Raw genomic sequence first — 18,914 nt, 5'->3', positions numbered from 1 at the left:
TAAGTCTTTGCTTAGAAAACTTGTTAATAGCCCCTTTTTTTAATTTATGTTATTCTTCACTTATTTCTGCTTAAAATTTCTAGATGATGCTACTACTAAATGATTTGTATGGTAGTCCCTAGTTCTATCCCAATGGTAAATTCTTAAAGACAGGTGAGATACTGATACTTATTTTGCTGTTACTCAAGATTATTTGGAATTCCTCCTTATAAGAAGACGACTCTGAAGATAATAACAATGGACTGTAAATATCTTTCCTTGTCACCTTATTTATCCTTTCTTCTTTAGGCCCAGCAATGAGAAAAATAGTTTCTATTCTAAATCCCATTTACTGGACAACAGCAAAGGAGATAGGAGAAGCAGTCAATGGCTTTACCCTCACCAATGCAGTCTTCAAAAGAGAAACCCAGGTGGAATTTGCAACTGGTTAGTGCCAGCTAAACTTAATATTGTATTACTATAAAAAATACGATTGCCTTAAAAGTTGCTGGTTAAGAACAATATGTTTACATATATTCCCCTAGAGAATAATTTTAAAGTTTTTGATGTACTCTTGTCATAAACAATAAAAAAGCAATTTCATGTTTCCCTGTAAACTTTTACTGGCATAGATCTGTACGAGGCCATGTTTTTTCAAACACTATAGTGATTTTTTTTATCATCTTTTCTATATCTTTTCTCTTTAAATCCTCAGAGGCGGTTTTAAAGGCCAAAACACATCAGGAAAATGAGTCATTGCTATTAAGTAAAGACTTGTGTCTCGAACCTGAGGTTCAACTAGGATACCTTAGAGCGATTTTTTATGAAAAAGGTGGGAGTAAAAATAAGCAAATTTACGGGCATTTCACTTTACATTAGCCTTAATGAATATGTATTAGCTATTCATGGTCCTTTCCAAGTGCATACGTATTTTTATTGACCTCCATTATGAGCCTCTTCAAAGGTGAACAGCCTCCGTGTTAGTGCTCTGTAAGAAACAAGGGCTGAGAAGGAGGCTTCAACCAACCTGGAAGACAAGTGGGTCTTTTCACGGTCATCTGCTTACAAAGATACCCCTTTGCTGCTTCTGGAAGCATCAGAAAGAACAAAGCCCTATGGCTAGACTTCCGGTTACTGCCAGTCCACCTGGTGAAGCTGCCTGTCCCTTCTCATAGTCAGTCTTTGCAGAACTGTCTTGCTATTGCTTGTGCGTTGAAAGCATCGCATCCAGGGCACCTGGTTGGCTCAGTCCGTAGAGCCTATGACTCTTGATCTCAGGGTCATAAGTTCAAGCCCCACATTGGGCATGGAGCCAATTTAACAAACAAAATAATAACAAAATAAAGCGTAGAATCCTTCACATAACCACATGCCCCATTTTTGCCACAGGAAAAAAAGTTTTAGAACATACCATTCAATAAGCCCACCTCTTTCATTCAGGGAATAAATGCGAATTTAATTCTTTATGGTCTATGCTTATTGAAGTTTGAGGGAAAATAACAGCTGAACTGATACGTGAGGTCAATCTGCTCGGTGCTTACACAACCATATATTTTTTGCTGTTAAAATGAACCAATTGTAATCCCCAGGAGAAATCTTGCGGATGACTCATATTGCCCGGGGCTTGGATTCTGATGGTGCTTTGCTCCTAGATATCGTTGTGAGCGGCCATGTCCTGCGGCTTCAGTCACCAGCTGAAGTCACTGTAAAGGTACAATGTCAGGATAACTTGTCTTCACTGTTTTTTGGTAAGAGCAGAAATCGAAGATTCTTAGAAAGAGCACAGAGACCTTATGTAGTTTCCCTTGTTTGTTCAGGGGCATAAATAAACCATTAAGTTTAGAAATGCCTTGATTGTCTTTGTATAGAAATCTTCAGGAATAAGTCTTTACACACTCTTACGGGTTTTATCACCAGTGATACTTACTGGATTATTACTGGTCCTGCTTACGAGGACCAAAATCACTGCTATCTGGATTTAGGTCATCTGTTTAATATTCTGCAGATAAAAAGAATACTAACTGTTATATAAAAAGTTTTGTATATCACCCATAAAAGTATTTCAGAAATTAAAGAATGATAATAACCCCTTCATGTCCTTTCCTTTACTCTTGACCTACAACTTTGAATCCCTTATTAAACTATAACTGATGGGGCGCCTGGGTGGCTCAGTGGGTTAAAGCCTCTGCTTTCGGCTCGGGTCATGATCTCAGGGTCCTGGGATCGAGCCCCGCATTGGGCTCTCTGCTCCGCAGGAAGCCTGCTTCCCCCTCTCTCTCTCCGCCTGCCTCTCTGCCTACTTGTGATCTCTGTCAAATAAATAAATAAATAATCTTTTAAAAAAAAAAACTATAACTGATGACAGTAAAATTATGAAATCAATGTAGTTACAATTAAAAGCTTTAAACTTTAAGTTATTTCCTGAGCACTATTTTACAATTACGATTTTATTTAGAACTACAGTTGACCCTTGAACAATGTGGGGGTTGAGATGCCAGCTCTCCTGGGCATTCAGGAGTCACGTATGACTTTTGACTCCAAAACCTTTAACTACTAGTGGCCTACTGTTGACTAGAAGCCTCACCAATAACATAAACAGTCAACACATATTTTATATGTTATATGTATTATATACTATGTTCTTAAAGTAATCTAGGGAAAAGAAAGTGTTAGTAAGAAAATCATAAGGAAGTGAAAATGCACTGAACAGTACTATACTGTATTTATAAAGAAAAAAATCATACATAGTGACCCACACAGTTCAAATCATGTCGATCAAGGATCAACTGTATATATGTTTAGCCCCTTAGCTTTTATTTTTCTCATGCTGGATCTCACCGTACCCTCAGGAAAAATAATCAGAGGAGCCATACTGATCCTCAAATCGCCACTGTCTTCCTCAGGATTACACAGAGGACTACATTCAGACAGGTCCTGGGCAGCTGTATGCCTACTCAACCCGGCTGTTCACCATTGATGGCATCAGTGTCCCATACACATGGAACCACACCGTTTTCTATGATGAGGCACAGGGAAGAATGCCTTTCTTGGTAGAAACCCTTCACGCTTCCTCTGTGGAATCTGACTACAACCAGTTGGAAGAGACACTGGGCTTCAAAATCCATGCTTCAATTTCCAAAGGTACCGTGGGTAAAGGAAAATCCAGAGCATTTTTCCAGAGGGGTGCCTGGCTAGCTCAGTAGGTATAGCATGTGGCTCTCAAACTCGGGGTTGTGAGTTCAAGCCCCACATTGGATGTAGAGATTACTTAAAAATAAAACTGAAGCGAGCGGGGCGGGGCGGGGGGGGGGAGATGTATTTAATACCTAAAAAAGGGGGAGTGGGTAAAAGAGTTACATCGGGGGAGCCTGGGTGGCTCAGTGGGTTAAAGCCTCTGCCTTCGGCTCAGGTCATGATCTCAGGGTCCTGGGATCGAGCCCCGCATCAGGCTCTCTGCTCAGCAGGGAGCCTGCTTCCCTCTCTCTCTCTCTCTCTGCCTGCCTCTCTGCCTACTTGTGATTTCTGTCTGTCAAGTAAATAAATAAAATCTTAAAAAAAAAAAAAAGAGTTACATCAGTGCCATTCAGAATAGAGATATTAGGGCACAGACTGAACCTAATGATACCAGGTTTTCATGTATGTTGTCTGTGTGTTGTGGGAGGTAAACCCCCTGTGAGAAAGCCAGTCCCACGGGAGTTCTAGTACATTTAAATTACTAATATGCTTGTCCATCTAACATGGCGGAGTTATTGTTCTATTCTAGATATGCAGAAAAGTTTAGAAAATATTTCCTTGTCAGAATAATGTTTTCTTTGGGTGTTCGAGGTCACTGTTCTTATCCTGACTCTTGTATTTGTCAAAGAATTTTTTTAAATTCCTGAAACATAATATAAAAGCATATCTCAACCTAAATTATTTTTAAAAAAAAGTTTCCAGGGACGCCTGGGTGGCTCAGTTGGTTAAGCGGCTGCCTTCGGCTCAGGTCATGATCCCAGCGTCCTGGGATCCAGTCCCACATGGGGCTCCTTGCTCGGCGGGGAGCCTGCTTCTCCCTCTGCCTCTGCCTGCCACTCTGTCTGCCTGTGCTCGCTCCCTCTCTCTCTCTCTCTCTCTGACAAATAAATAAATAAAATATTTTTAAAAAAATTCCTTCTAAAAAAAGTTTCCATATTTTAAGAACAGCTTTCAAAAATTTCAAAAATATCTAAGACAGTGTTTTCAGGATTCCAACTGTCATTTCTTACTCCTGGACATTATAATTTTTCAACTGCTTTTCATTTTCTAAGCATAGTTCTACAACCCTTGATCTCAGTGGTCTTCCTATGCTGTGTAGTTCTTGAGTCTATACCCTGAAATCCCTTTCTGGTCATAAGAGGCACCCAAACTATCAGCATCCCGTGTTCCGTGAAGTGTTGATGCTACGGGATACTTGCATGTGATTATGTTATAGATGCTAAGTATTTGAATAACTTTAACTTTGAACTTTAGGCTCCTATGAATACAGTTAAAACGATTCATACTGGCCTTTGTTATGCACTGGCTTTCCTAAAATAGATCCAAGTAGATATTAAGTAGCATCATTTTGTTTTATCATGCTCAGCAGATACACTAAAAAAACTCGTTTTCACGTATACTCTGGCTTTCATCAATTGGGGCACATTCGAGTTCTGTGTTCTTCATCGACACCTGTCGGAACCGCATCACTGAATTTGAGATCAAGGTCATCTAGGAGAACATGTTCACAATTTTTGAGATGATCACAGATTCCTGAAGCCTCAGAGCCAGTGGAGTCCCTAGCCCCACATGACCTCTACTCCCATGCTGCTACCACGTCCTCATTTTACTGTTGTCACACATGTTCAGGTCACTGGGACAAAGGAAAAGAGCCACTGGAATGAAGAGTTCTGTTTCTCTTCCTCCGCAATGCCCACTTTTCAGGTCTAACCTCTGTTTCTATTTTCCCAGTACTCCATATAATTAAAAGAAGACAACTTTGCATAAGACTTTGGTTAAAAATGAGTTTACACCCTCTCGGACAAGAAGAATTAAAATTATTTTTAAAAATCATGTACACTTTTTATTCAGTCATGTAAATTCTCTAAGCCTGAACTACTTGAAGATCTGTAACGGTGTAACTGGGGAATCTGGATCCCACAATAGACAGAAACACACTATAGGACACTTATAACCCCTTACTATTCTTAGATACTATTTTCTGAATCACATCTGATATCTGCGCACATTTGTTTATTGAGGTTCCTGTGAATTACAACTGGGTACTTACGATTTCTTTTTTAAGTGACCACCAGGGGGCAAGCTTGCATTCTTGGTTGCTTAACCGGCATGTTCTCTCTTCTCTGTATTGGGTCTAGTCTAGAGCTATGGTTACAATGCAGTTAGAATCACCTAAAGAGCTTGATGAAAGTTCATATTTCTAGGCACAAAGGCTTTGGCTTAGCTAGTCTAAGGTAGGGCCTAGAAGTCTGTATTTTTAACACAGCCCCTAAATGATCCGAATATATCTAATCTGCACACCAGCTTATGGAAACTGCTGGTCAAGTCAACTCACAAACATGAATCAATATAATTTTTTTTAAAATTTTACATCTTTAAAATAGAATGGATTTATTTCTAAAATAAATTTAGAAAATATATTTATATCTTACAAATTAATCAGAAAGCATCAGAAACAGTAAAGGAAAGATAAATTTAACTACAAACACATTTTTTAAAACTTCTTGATGGGAGACAATGAAAAATTGAGAAGTTAAGATATACACCAAGAAAGAATATCTGCTTTACATATTATAGATTACTATAAATAACCTAATATGTACAAGGCCCTTAAAAATCAGTAAGAAAGGGCACCTGGCTGGCTCAGTCAGTAGAACATATGACTCTTGATCTTGGGTTCATGAGTTCAAGTCTCACATGGGTGTAGATCTTGCTAAAAAAATAATAAAATAAAATAAAAAGCACTGTAAAAAAATCAATAAGAAAAAGACAACACCCGATAAAAAAATACATAAAGACTGTTGTTATGCCACAATAATGGGTCCGTGATTAAAGGAGCGAGATTGATAATAAAGTGAAGGTCAAGCAAAGCTTTATTTCATGCCAAGCATGCCGCACCTCTTACAAGAGAGAGCGACCCTTCTCTGTTTCACAGACTAGCTTTTAAGGGCAAAGGCCATACAGTCGGGCCTGGCCACGCACAGGTGGCCAATGAGATTGTAACACACACGGGAAACTCCACAGTAATGCTAGGTGACCAATTGAATTACAATTTACCCTAGTAGACATTTGAACCAGCCTATCACACCTTGGTTAGGACTGGCGCCAAAAAGGCTCCCAAAGGGCGGGGCCCATACTCCTTGGTAACTAGGGAGACATTATGCATCCCCCACCCCCCACCACTGATCGAATGTCTCCACCTGGCCTGACCCACCCTAGTGTCTGGCCTTTGTTACCTGGAGCTGGTTTCCCGGACTTGTTTTTAAGTAAATCCCCTGGGGGAAGGGGAGCAGGGACAGTTTAAGGGTTAAACAACAAGGTTTTTGTTTAACTTTAATGAAAGCCTCTTGCTAAATAGGTCCTTACACTGTGAACAGGAAATTCCTATGAACAGGAAGAAATAATAATGACAAAATGAATGTGAAAAACTATCTAACCTCATCAATAAGCAAAAGAAACATAGACTAAAATAATGAGTTACTGTTTTCCAGTTATCATTGTTGGAAATATGAAAATATGATAACCACTCAACATTGTATTTCAATATGAAAATCTTTAGGCATTACTATACTAGAAGACATGAGAGAAGGATTCATAATGGCTGAACCTATATATAGATCTCTGATATGATTTTTTTTTAACATTTAGTAATTCTTGGTAATGTATGGAGTAAAAGAGTGTACAACCAGCCATCAATTTATAAGACAGTTGCATTCCTGGAAAATTCATTGTATATTTGAATCACACACAAAATGTTTAATATGTAGGAGATAGGTTCTAGCCTTCGACAATTACATGAAAATCTTTCAAGGCAAGGGACAAATCTTCATCTTGCATCATTATCCCACACATTGCAGGTGTGTGGGATAAAACTTCCCCAGGTTCTGTCCCCTCACCAAATTTTAATAGACCTCTCTATCATCAAAACAACCAGAGTATTTCTGCAAAACATCCCAAATGTTACCCTGATAGATGATCTCTCCGCCATTGAGAATCTAAAATCTAAAACTACTACCAGATAATAACTTATTATATGACACATTTTTTCCCACAATTATAGCCCCCAACACAGTGCCCTGTACAACTTACTGGTTGTAGTAAGGAATGTATGAATCAGTAAATAAATAAAACGGAAGCATGAATTCAAATGACCACCTGAGTTGTATTCTTGAGTTCGGTGGTTAAAACACACTTGCATCTAAATCTTTGCTCTGGTTTATATTAGCTCTGACGTTAGGCAATTTACATAATCTCTGTCTCAAATTCCTCATGTGAGCTGTAAGCTTTGAATGAAATAAAGTGCAGGAAGCTCGCAGCCCTGTGTGACACACAGAAACCATCCAATAACCAGATAGCTAGACACGCTGGACATTTCTCTCTCATCCATCCTCTTCCCATTATCTTGCAGGTACAGGAATACGCGTGCTCTCAGGGTCATTGTTGTTGTTGTTGTTTTCAGGGTCATTTTTATACTCAGGGTAGAAATGGATCAGGAACCTCTGCTTTCTTGTCAAGGTTTCAAGCAGTTCAGTTACCTAAAAAGAGCAAATTGGACTTGCCTTTTTAGTCAAATTTTCACTGGAGTAGTGTTTCTTACACTCTCCAAATACACAGATATATAAAACAGTTTTGAACAGTTTCATGTCCTCAGCAAAGCTCAAACAATATTGTTATCAGAAACTCTCCAAAGTAAAATGAATTTGAAAAATTAATGCCTGGACTCCCTCTATGAAAAGCACCTAAAGCAATAATAAAAAACAAGCTTGGTTTTATGCACTTAGAATTGAAAGAAAATCAAAGATAATTTCTAAGAGATTGACTATGAACTGAACATATAATGTGAATTAAATAAAATTTCCTTCAAAAGAAATTTATCATATTAGTGATTATCTTTTAGTTTGTGTGTTTGAGCATGTGTGCACACACATATTACTTTGGTAACTCAAAAGGCATTTTATTTAAGTTTCTACAGGTCAATAATACTTGAAAAATATGAGCTAAATCGCTTAAACCAGTCAAGGCAGAATTACCTTCTAAGGAAAGAGATTCCCTAACGAGCTTATTTATTCTTGTTAATATGTTTGTTTCTGACATCTAACTTAAATCTGTTCTATCACAATTAGCCCTTGCTTGGATACACAGGATACACAGCTACTTCACATGGCAAGTGGAGGAGATCCACAAAAGGAGAGGGTTTCTTCATTAGAGCTTCTGGTTTTCACTGGCATAAATTATTTTAAGTGGCTTGAAAATAGTGCTCCTAACTCTAGAACAGACAGAGTAAGTAATGGCTAGAGGAATAGGATTTTGCCTGTGGTTATGCCTGGCGTACACATTTATCTTGGATCCTTTTTTCATTATCACGGAACAGTTTTATTTCATTTTTTTTTATTAATATAAACAAAATCTGTTTCCAATGGCTGCTTGCCAACAATGTGGACTCTGATTCATTTAGTTCTTGGGTGGGGAACAGGAAAAGTTTTCCATTCCCGCTTGTTTTCACCTATTGCATATGTTGTGGGATGTGTTCTGTCTTTGGCGTATCTTCCCAGGGAACAGCGTCCTGGAAAGAAACAAGGTGCTAACATTCTAACAAGCCCGTTAATTTGGCTTTTCTCTCTGTGGTAGGAGATCGCAGTAATCAGTGCCCCTCGGGATTTGCCTTAGACTCAGTTGGACCCTTTTGTGCTGGTAAGAACAGAAATAATGCATTTTTATTTTTATAAAAAAAAGTTGAGGAATGGAATCCATTTAACGGATATCTATTGCCATTTTGCTAGATACTTAATTATCACAACAGGCTTATAAGTGTCCCATTTTATAGGCGAGGAAATTGAGATGTGAAGTTGAGTGGGGTACCTGAGATCACTCAGCTAGCAAGTGTCAGAGCTAGATTTAAATTTAATTTGAAGTTTAATTTCAATTTGACCACAATCAAGTGTGTCAGGGATTATAAGTATAGAGGTGGAGTGGGCACAGGGACAAAACACTGGATGCTGTCTGGTCATTTACTTGCCATGGATGTAAAACATAGTAATAATCCAACTCTAAGTCACGTAACCCTAACGCTTAGAGGATAGGGCAGCACCATGCGCCAAGGACTACTGACTAAGCCGGCCTCACCCCATCCAAGTACCAATGCAGGAGAGTCACAGATAAGTAAGCAGCTGAGTAAATGCCTAGAGTAGCTCAAGTTTGCACACCCAGAGCCTTCCTTTCCCTGGGAGGTGATATCATGTAGTATATAGTGGTAGAAAAGTGGTCTTTAGAAACTGTACTGTCCAAGTTCAAAGTTCAGCTCTGCCACTAATGACCTGTGTGACCTTGGACAATTTACTTAACTTCTTTTTTCCTCAATTTTATCATGCAAAATGGGGATGGTACTAAAAATATCTGTCTCCTAGGAATGTTAATGAGGAATGAGTTAAGGTAGGTAAAAAACATTTAGAGCACAGGAAAAGGTCATTGTACCTTAGCTGTCATCTTGTTGTTTTAGAATTAAGCTAAACATCTAGTCACTATCAAAGATAATTTGGGGACCCAAAGTTACTTTTTATTTAGCGTTTCTATCCTGTGGCGCTTAGAGCATTTTCTGTTACATTTGATTCAATGCACTGTCCTCTGTAAGCAGTTGTTTTAGGAACAGCTATTATCATGGCCTTTAATAACTCCTAGAAAGCCGGGGGTTTACACACTAATGGGTCCTTGTGTTTCTTGTTTCAGATGAAGATGAATGTGCCGCGGGGAGTCCCTGCTCCCAGATCTGCCACAATACGGTGGGAACCTATTACTGCTCCTGCTCGAAAGGCCTCACCATAGCCGCGGATGGCAGGACTTGTCAAGGTAGTCCCACTCAGGCAATGGTCACGGAAAGCTCTCGCCCAGGAAAAGGGCGGTAGACCAGTGCTGTTCTCGCGTGCTCTTTGTGCCCCCACACTGGCAATAAACAGATCTTCAGACAGCCTGAGATCTGCTGCCACAACTGCCTTCATGTGGGGCGCTGCCCAGGCCGGGACACCTGCGGCCACTCCTTTCCCCCCCACCACCCCCTGAGGAGAGACAGGCAGGAGCAGTATCGTGTTCATTTTACAGTGACAAAACTAAGAAATAAAGAAGTTATAAAGAATTTCAGTAAATCGCACAATCCTGGTAACACTTTGGGAACATTAAAAAAAAGGCTTTGTTTTTTTAGTAAAGTGAACACATAACGTTCCATTATTTTCAGGGGCACAGCTGAGTGATGTGACAAGTGTATGCGCTGTACTGTGTTCACCACAAGTATGGCTACCGTCTGTCCCAGTGCGCCAGTACCCCGTTCAGTGTCACTGATGGTGTTCTTCATGCCGTACCTTTTACTCCCATGACTTATTCATTCCACAGCCGAGAGCCCATACCTCCCCCTCCTCTTCACCCATTTTGCCTGTTTCCTCACCTCAAAAAACACTTTCTATGAGACTCCGCATAGACTTCAAAATTAGAATTGTGTGAGAATCTGGTTTGTAAGTAAATTTTAAAATGATGAAAAGAGGAAAGGATTTCTCCCTCTGTGTCTGAGCAGACACCCTTCTAAATGCAAAAAACAGAGACAGAATAAGGGGGGTCGGGGGGAGGAATAACATTTGTGGAATGTCTGGCATGGACTGAGCATGTGTACATTATTGCCTTTAATTTCCAAAGTAATGCTGAGAGACGGGTCTTATCCTCACTTTACAGATGAGAAAACTGAGTGTCAGATAGAAGTGACTTTTTTAAAAGGTTTTTAAAGCCACATAATTTGTCAGTGGTTTAATGGTTGCGTTAGTCTGCAAAGATACCGCACGAGGCTCCTACGTGCTTGTCATCAACATAACCCACCTGACATGACTCCACAAAATTACTCAGCATTCTTGCTCTCATATATTTTCAAGTATCATTTTATTGTTTCTCCTGTCCCTGGCTCTTGGGTTGATGTTCTTCACCCCGCCTTAGGTGAGCGACTCATTTTGTTGCAGATGTCGATGAGTGTGCTTTAGGTGGGCACACCTGCCACGCTGGTCAGGACTGTGACAATACCATCGGATCCTATCGCTGTGTGGTCCGTTGTGGAATTGGCTTTCGAAGAACGTCTGATGGGCTGAGTTGCCAAGGTATAAAAATGGAGTTCCTCCCTGTATCTTCATTATGCTAAGCATGAAAACCCTCTGCCTTTTGAATCACTTTATGTAAACTCCATTTTATAAATTGAGCTTCTTGATAAGGTTTTCAGCTGTAATAGTCCAAGGCTATTTTAAATATTTAAAGCACGGTGGTTTTGAAAAGTATTTGCCTATTATATTTGAAAAAAGATATTATACAGCACGATCTTAATAGAGTCTGTTTCGTTAAACTTCATTACATAAGACTACCAGATATTTATTGCAGGATTTTAAAAAATATTTTATTTATTCACTTGAGACAGAGAGAGAGAGAGAGAGAGAGCATGAGTGGCAGGGAGAGGGAGAAGCAGACTCTCTGCTGACCTGGGAGCCCAATGTGGGGCTCATTTCCAGGACCCAGAGATCAGGACCTGAGCCACCCAGGTGCCCTATTGCAGGATTTTTAATAGACTCTTTTTTAGAGAAGTTTCACATTTACAGCAAAATGGAGCGGAAAGTAAAGAAATTTCTCATATACTCTCTGCCCTAACTCATGCATAGCATCTCCTACTATCAACATGCTGCCCCAGAGTGGGGAAATTCTTTCTTACCAAGGATGAACCCACCTTGACACATCATTATCACCCAAAGGTCATCGTTTACATTAGGATGCACTCTTGGTGTTGTACATTCTATGATTTTTGACAAATAATAACATGTATCCTATATTAGAGTATCATAAGAATAGTTTCCCCTAAACATCCTCTGCTCTTTGCCTTTTCATCCCTCACTTCCCCCAACCTCTGGCAACCACTGAGTTTTTCATTGTTTCCATAGTTTTACTTTTTCCAGAATGTCATATAACTTGTAGCCTTTTCAGATTGTCTTTTTTCACTCAATAATATGCATGTAAGTTTCCTCCATGTCTTTTCATGGGTTGATCACTCTTTTCTTTTCAGTGTTAAATATTACTCCATTGTATTAATGAACTATAGTTTATTAATCCATTCAGCTACTGAAGGATATCCTGGTGCTTCCAGATTTTAACAATTATGAATAAAGCATCTATCGGGGTTTTTTCCTAGAGGCAGAAATGGTGGATACAAAACTGAATGCCTGTCAGTATAGAAAGAGGGAATGAATTATGGTACATCCACACCATCAACCATTGTGCAGCCATTATAAAGAATGGGATGCAGCTCAACTGTTTCCTTGCTGAGTTGTTCAGTGAAAACACCAAGATGTAGAAAAGTGTACATAACTTGTGTGGAAAAGATTATGTGGCCAGAAACCAATCAATAACCGAAGATAAAGGAAATGGATTTATATATTTACATGAGAGATATATGTAGAGATATGTTAATATTTATATTAGGCTGTCAGTGAAGACTGGCTTTGGTGGGCAAGAAGGAAAAAAGCGATAAAGGAAGCCAAGAAAAAAGAAAGAAGAAAAAGCTACACTAAGAAAATATTTTTAAAGTATATGATCACATGTATGCAGTTGTAGTAATATGTAGATTTTGAAAGATTAAAAGAGCTCATACACCTGAAACTAATATTAGTTTGTTATCTAACTAGAATTTAAATAAAAACTTGAAACATTTTTTTCAAAATAAAAAAACTAAAGAGCTCAAATAGAAAACAAGTACAAAATAAGACACAGGCAATCTTGAGTTTGGGAATGTAAGAGGGGGATGTGGAGAGCCTAAGTATGGTAATTGTTGCTTTGGAGGGTTTGAATAGAATGAATAGAACAGTAGAGAAGTAGAAGGAACTTGAGTACAGACCTCAGAGAGGGATTATGTTAGGGTAGGAAAGATTGGATTATGTCTGTAGGGCTATGGGAAAGATGACCATAAGGAAGAAGGACTTTAAAAATGCAAACACGGAGAGAATTATCAATGGACCACAGTCCTCATCTTGGTGAGGAAGGGGGAGATGGGCTTCAGAACTCAAACACTCAAATAGAGGGACTTTTCTTATATGGAAGAAAAGTTCTCTCTTCCTATGGGACTAGAAGGAAGGAGAGTTTTGGAAAAGGTACATAAAACAGGCAAATGCTCACGAATTTGGGAAATTCATGCCTGCATTTTTTTTATTAGTATACTATGCCTCACATGGTGTTGGGAAGATTAATTTGGCAATAACTGTGGACAAGGAAGAAATGCTAAAGTTGCTGGTGTCAGGCACAAAGTGGTCAAGATCTACATCAGGCTAGCAGCAGCAAAAATGGGGAAGAAAGATCAATTGCAAAGGATACTGCCGAAGACCTTGGCTTTTTTTTTTCCCCCCATCTTCAGTGTTCTAGTCTGTCAGCAACATTCCAGGGCTGAAACTTCCTAGAACCAGACATGGGACACATCTGGTAGAATAGTTAAAGTAGAGGACTCTTTCATCCACAAAGTTCCAAGTCACGAGGAAATGTCTACCTTTGAAGAGAGATACGGTCTCCAGCAGTTAATCCAATCAATTATCTGACAGATCACATGAGAACAATTGTATTGGATTCATTTTAGGAAAGATCTTAAACATGATAATGATAAAAGATCATCAAAATGTTAGACATCTGAAATAAATTAACCCAAGTTTCCTAACAAAATATAATAAAAGTTTCATTTTATTTAACAGATATTAATGAATGTCAAGAATCCAGCCCCTGTCACCACCGCTGTTTCAATGCCATAGGAAGTTTTCATTGTGGATGTGAACCTGGGTATCAGCTCAAAGGCAGAAAATGCATAGGTAAGAAAAGGGCTTTAAATTCAAGCAATGACATCTTTGTAATTTCTAGTTATTTGATCTAATTCATGTTCTGTGTCCTGGGCTGGATTCATACATAGGATACCTCTATCCATCATGTATGTAATCCACGCAAAAACAAAATTGAAGCAAACACTATCCTTTACAGGTTTCATTTTTCAATTACATAGTAATTTTTTAGCATTTCCCTATTTTATTTACTATATTTTTTCACTGAAGCATAATGTGTATGATTACATATATAAAGATACACGCACACACATATATATACACACACACACACACACACTCACATACATATTTACATATATTTTTTATTTATTTATTTTTCTAAGAAGTGGTGGTTGGTATGGCTACCAGGTATGTGGACTAATTTTTTTTTTAATTTTTTTTTTAAGATTTATTTATTTATTTATTTGACAGACAGAGATCACAAGTAGGCAGAGAGGCAGGCAGAGAGAGAGAGGGAAGCAGGCTATCTGCCAAGCAGAGAACCCAATGTGGGTCTCGATCCCAGGACCCTGGGATCATGACCTGAGCCGAAGGCAGAGGCTTTAACCCACTGAGCCACCCAGGCGCCCCCCCCTTTTTTTTTTTAATTTTTATCCTCCTGTTTTTAAAATAGTCTCTTATTGTTACTGACTTTGATGGATTTAAACATTTTACCCTCACACAGTGATTATATAATTAACATCTTTATTCTTAAAATCCCAAGGTATGATTTCTGTGGAAAAGCAAAAGAAATCATTTTCTCAATCTTCATTACCTTTGTTCTTTTATCAAGATGTGAATGAATGTAGGCAGAACGTGTGCAGAGCAGATCAGCACTGCAAGAACACCCGCGGGGGCTATAAGTGCATTGATCTTTGTCCCAATGGAATGACCAAGGCTGAAAACGGAACCTGCATTGGTGAGTGTATGGCTATTTCAGTGATTGAGATCCACTTGCCATTGACACACCAAGGGAGGGATCCATTTTTTTTAATTAAATTTTATTTTTTTATTAACATATAATGTATTATTAGCCCCAGGGGTACAGGTCTGTGAATCACCAGGTTTACACACTTCACAGCACTCACCATAGCACATACCTTCCCCAATGTCCATAACCCAGCCACCCTCTCCCTACCTCCCTACCCCCCTCCCCCCAGCAACCCTCTGTTTTGTGAGATTAAGAGTCTCTAATGGTTTGACTCCCTCCCCATCCCATCTTGTTTCATTTATTCCTTTCCTACCCCCCAACCCCCCCACGTTGCCTCTCAACTTGAAAGGATCCATTTTTAAAACTAATGATTAAAGTACATTTAATCTCACAAGGAAGTTTTTCTTTTCTCACAGGTTTTTTAATCCCACCTTCTAGTGTGTTTGAGCTGTGGGATCCCAGGCTCTATACCAAGAAACGGAAGCTCACCATGGAAGTTTATTACCATTTTGAGCTCCCATCAATTACACATTCACTTTACACAGTTTAATATCCACATGAATTATCTCACATTATGTCTCTGAAATTCAGTGTCTATATGTTAATTTCTTTTTTTTTAAATTTTTTTATTTAATAAACATATAATGTATTTTTATCCCCAGGGGTATAGGTCTGTGAATCGCTAGGTTTACACATTTCACAGCACTCATCATAGCCCATACCCTCCCCAATGTCCATTTCCCCCCACCACCCTCTCCCGTCCCCCCTCCCCCCCACAACCCTCAGTCTGTTTCTTGAGATTGAGTCTTTTATGGTTTGTCTCCCTCCCAATCCCATCTTTTCATTTTTTCTTTTCCTACCTCCCCCCAACCCCCCCCCGCCTTGCATCTCCACTTCCTCATATCAAAGAGATCATATGATAGTTGTCTTTCTCCGATTGACTTATTTCGCTAAGCATGATACCCTCTAGTTCCATCCACGTCGTTGCAAATGGCAAGATTTCATGTCTTTTGATGGCTGCATAGTATTCCATTGTGTATATATACCACATCTTCTTTATCCATTCATCTGTTGATGGACATCTAGGCTCTTTCCACAGTTTGGCTATTGTGGACATTGCTGCTATAAACATTCGGGTGCACGTGCCCCTTCAGAGCACCACGTTTGTATCTTTAGGATATATACCCAGGAGTGCAATTGCTGGGTCGTAGGGTAGCTCTATTTTCAGTTTTTTGAGGAACCTCCACACTGTTTTCCAGAGTGGTTGCACCAGCTTGCATTCCCACCAGCAGTGTAGGAGGGTTCCCCTCTCTCCGCATCCTCGCCAGCATCTGTCATTTCTTGACTTGTTAATTTTAGCCATTCTGACTGGTGTGAGGTGGTATCTCATTGTGGTTTTGATTTGTATTTCCCTGATACCGAGTGATGTGGAGCATTTTTTCATGTGTCTGTTGGCCATCTGGATGTCTTCTTTGCAGAAATGTCTGTTCATGTCCTCTGCCCATTTCTTGACTAGATTATTTGTTCTTTGGGTGTTGAGTTTGCTAAGCTCTTTATAGATTTTGGATACTAGCCCTTTATCTGATATGTTGTTTGCAAATATCTTCTCCCATTCTGTCAGTTGTCTTTTGGTTTTGTTCACTCACAGGTGGTTAAGAAAAGCATATACATATTTATTTAAAGTTCGAGGTATTTTATTTTAGAACTAAATATTCTATCAATGTCAAATCAATGACCGGACAAATAAAGTAAATTATATTCTCCCCTTGTTTATTCTTTCTGTGCCAGTCTGCCTTAATTAGCAGAACTATAAAACAAAAATGAAACAGATAGCATTCCTCCTTTCATGTCCCTCCAATCTGCTGGAACAGATTGGCTAATTCTACTTTCCTCACCAAAAGAAAAAAAAATCCTATAGTATAAAGGAGAATGAAATGCCATAAAAGAGAAGCAAATAAAATTGTATGAGAGCACTTGAAAAAGTGGTCATATCTAATAGATGTCCTGGCAGTGATCGCATTAAATATTGCCTTGAATGGAATGGTAATAATAGGTGGACATGGTGGAAAAAGAAAGGAGAGTCCCCTAGAAGGGGAAAGGGGCTGGGCTTGGAGAAAACAGATTAAAATTCATCCTTCCTGGGTACCTGGGTGGCTCAGTGGGTTAAGCATCTACCTTCGGCTCGGGTCATGATCCCAGGGTCCTGGGAATGAGCCCTGCATTCAGCTCCCTGCTCAGCGGGGATTCTGCTTCTCCCGCCCCCTATATCCCCACCCCTGCTTGTTCTTTCTCTTCCTCTCTCTCTTTTTCTCCCTGTACTCTCTTCTCAAATAAAGAAATAAGATCTTAAAAACAAACACACACTGAGGACATGTGGGATTTGAAGTACTGGTAAAAGATGGACGTGGAAAGGACCAGCCAGCAGCTAGAAATGTGGGGTTGTAGGTAAGACACGATGCAGTACTATTGCTGTAAGCTACATCAACAAGCTTACTAGAGTCACCAGTATAAATAAGACAGCCAGAGGTGGAGGGAGTAGAGAGAAGAGAGCTACAAAGCTGAGAACCAAGCCCTTTCCATAGTAGGCCACAAGAGAAGGAAAAGGAGCCAGTTAATAAGTGGCAGAGCTAGAACTTGAACCCAGGTCTCAGTCACATGGTGAGAAATGCAACCGTTGACAATTCTAAAGACTGTTCATTTGAAATATAATGACTTTAGTTTTGAAAGAGGAAGTGTTATTACTTTTTATTACCTCTGTGTCTGTAGATATTGATGAATGTAAAGATGGGACCCATCAGTGCAGATATAACCAGATATGTGAGAATACAAGAGGCAGCTATCGCTGTGTATGTCCCAGAGGTTTCCGGTCTCAAGGAGTTGGAAGACCCTGTATGGGTAAGTTACCAGCAACTCTTACTGAGTAGTAAAGCTCGTAACGTGATTAGTTAGCGTTATCAACTTGATTAGACCACTCTCCCATCTCAAATGTTTTCTTGGAACAATTAGAAAATGTGTAAGTTGGTTTAAGTAATTTATAACATAATGTAAATTACTTCTTAAAGATTTCATATGGAGTTTCATTTGCACTGGCACTTAACATGTTAATAATCACCATTTACATAGTGCTTACTATACACTACGCATATCAGAGTGAGGTGACAATATATTTACCATGATGACTTAATTATGAAGGTTCTCTCATCGATGATCTCTCTCTGTCCATGGCGTAGATGTTTGCACAGATACATTCTAGTTGAATGTGAAGCATAATTGAATGTAATACAAAGGTTTAGGCATGAGGGATTAAAATGTGAATGCACAATTTAAATAAACTGATCATTATTACTTTATCATACCTTAAGTGCTTACTATGTGCCATTTCCTGTGCTAAGAATCTCACTCAGTTCTCCCAATTGTCAGTTTATTTCTATCTTAGTTATAACTAAATGTAAATAAGGCAGGTAATGGACAATTAGAAGAGATCTGTAAGAAGGTAACCATATGCTTCTTTTTAATTAATGCACTGAATAATCAAAACCTGAAAACTAACCTATGAAATTATATTCCCCTGGAATATTTAAGAACGGCGCAAAAAAAAAAAAAAAATGGTGTGGGCTTTACATACTGGCTTCCAGTTTGCATACTATGCTTTTAAAATCGTTTCCTTGGTTGTCTTAACAACAATTTATAGCAAATTCTCTCATAAAGACTTAGTTCTGTCTTTACGCAGCCCCTAGCCTAGTACTTTGCACAGAGCAAATGTTGAAAATAATACAATTACTAGAAACACTTTTAAAATAAACACTCTCTAATAGCAGAAGTGCATAACATAGCATTTTAGTGTTTTGTTTAGATATTGTAATTTGTATATAACTTAACATCTTGATTAGTCATAGCGGTGACCT

At 39.0% G+C, this 18,914-nt stretch overlaps 1 protein-coding gene across 1 annotated transcript in view; it reads left to right on the top strand.

Moving 5' to 3' along the window:
* The window catches only part of HMCN1 (hemicentin 1), a 473,045-nt gene that overhangs the window by 438,830 nt on the left and 15,301 nt on the right, over window positions 1-18,914 (top strand). The window contains exons 95-103 of the mRNA XM_080824786.1: window positions 289-426; window positions 1,569-1,690; window positions 2,883-3,120; window positions 8,842-8,904; window positions 9,937-10,056; window positions 11,205-11,339; window positions 13,956-14,069; window positions 14,872-14,997; window positions 17,776-17,904. Coding sequence (XP_080680912.1) covers window positions 289-426; window positions 1,569-1,690; window positions 2,883-3,120; window positions 8,842-8,904; window positions 9,937-10,056; window positions 11,205-11,339; window positions 13,956-14,069; window positions 14,872-14,997; window positions 17,776-17,904 — 1,185 coding nt within the window. The remainder of the gene's footprint in view (window positions 1-288; window positions 427-1,568; window positions 1,691-2,882; window positions 3,121-8,841; window positions 8,905-9,936; window positions 10,057-11,204; window positions 11,340-13,955; window positions 14,070-14,871; window positions 14,998-17,775; window positions 17,905-18,914) is intronic.

This window comes from Martes martes (genome assembly GCF_963455335.1).
Source record: "Martes martes genome assembly, chromosome: 15".
Lineage (NCBI taxonomy): Eukaryota > Metazoa > Chordata > Mammalia > Carnivora > Mustelidae > Martes > Martes martes.
The sequence above is the reverse complement of the archived record's forward strand: the minus strand, read 5'-3'. Positions and strand labels throughout refer to the sequence as shown.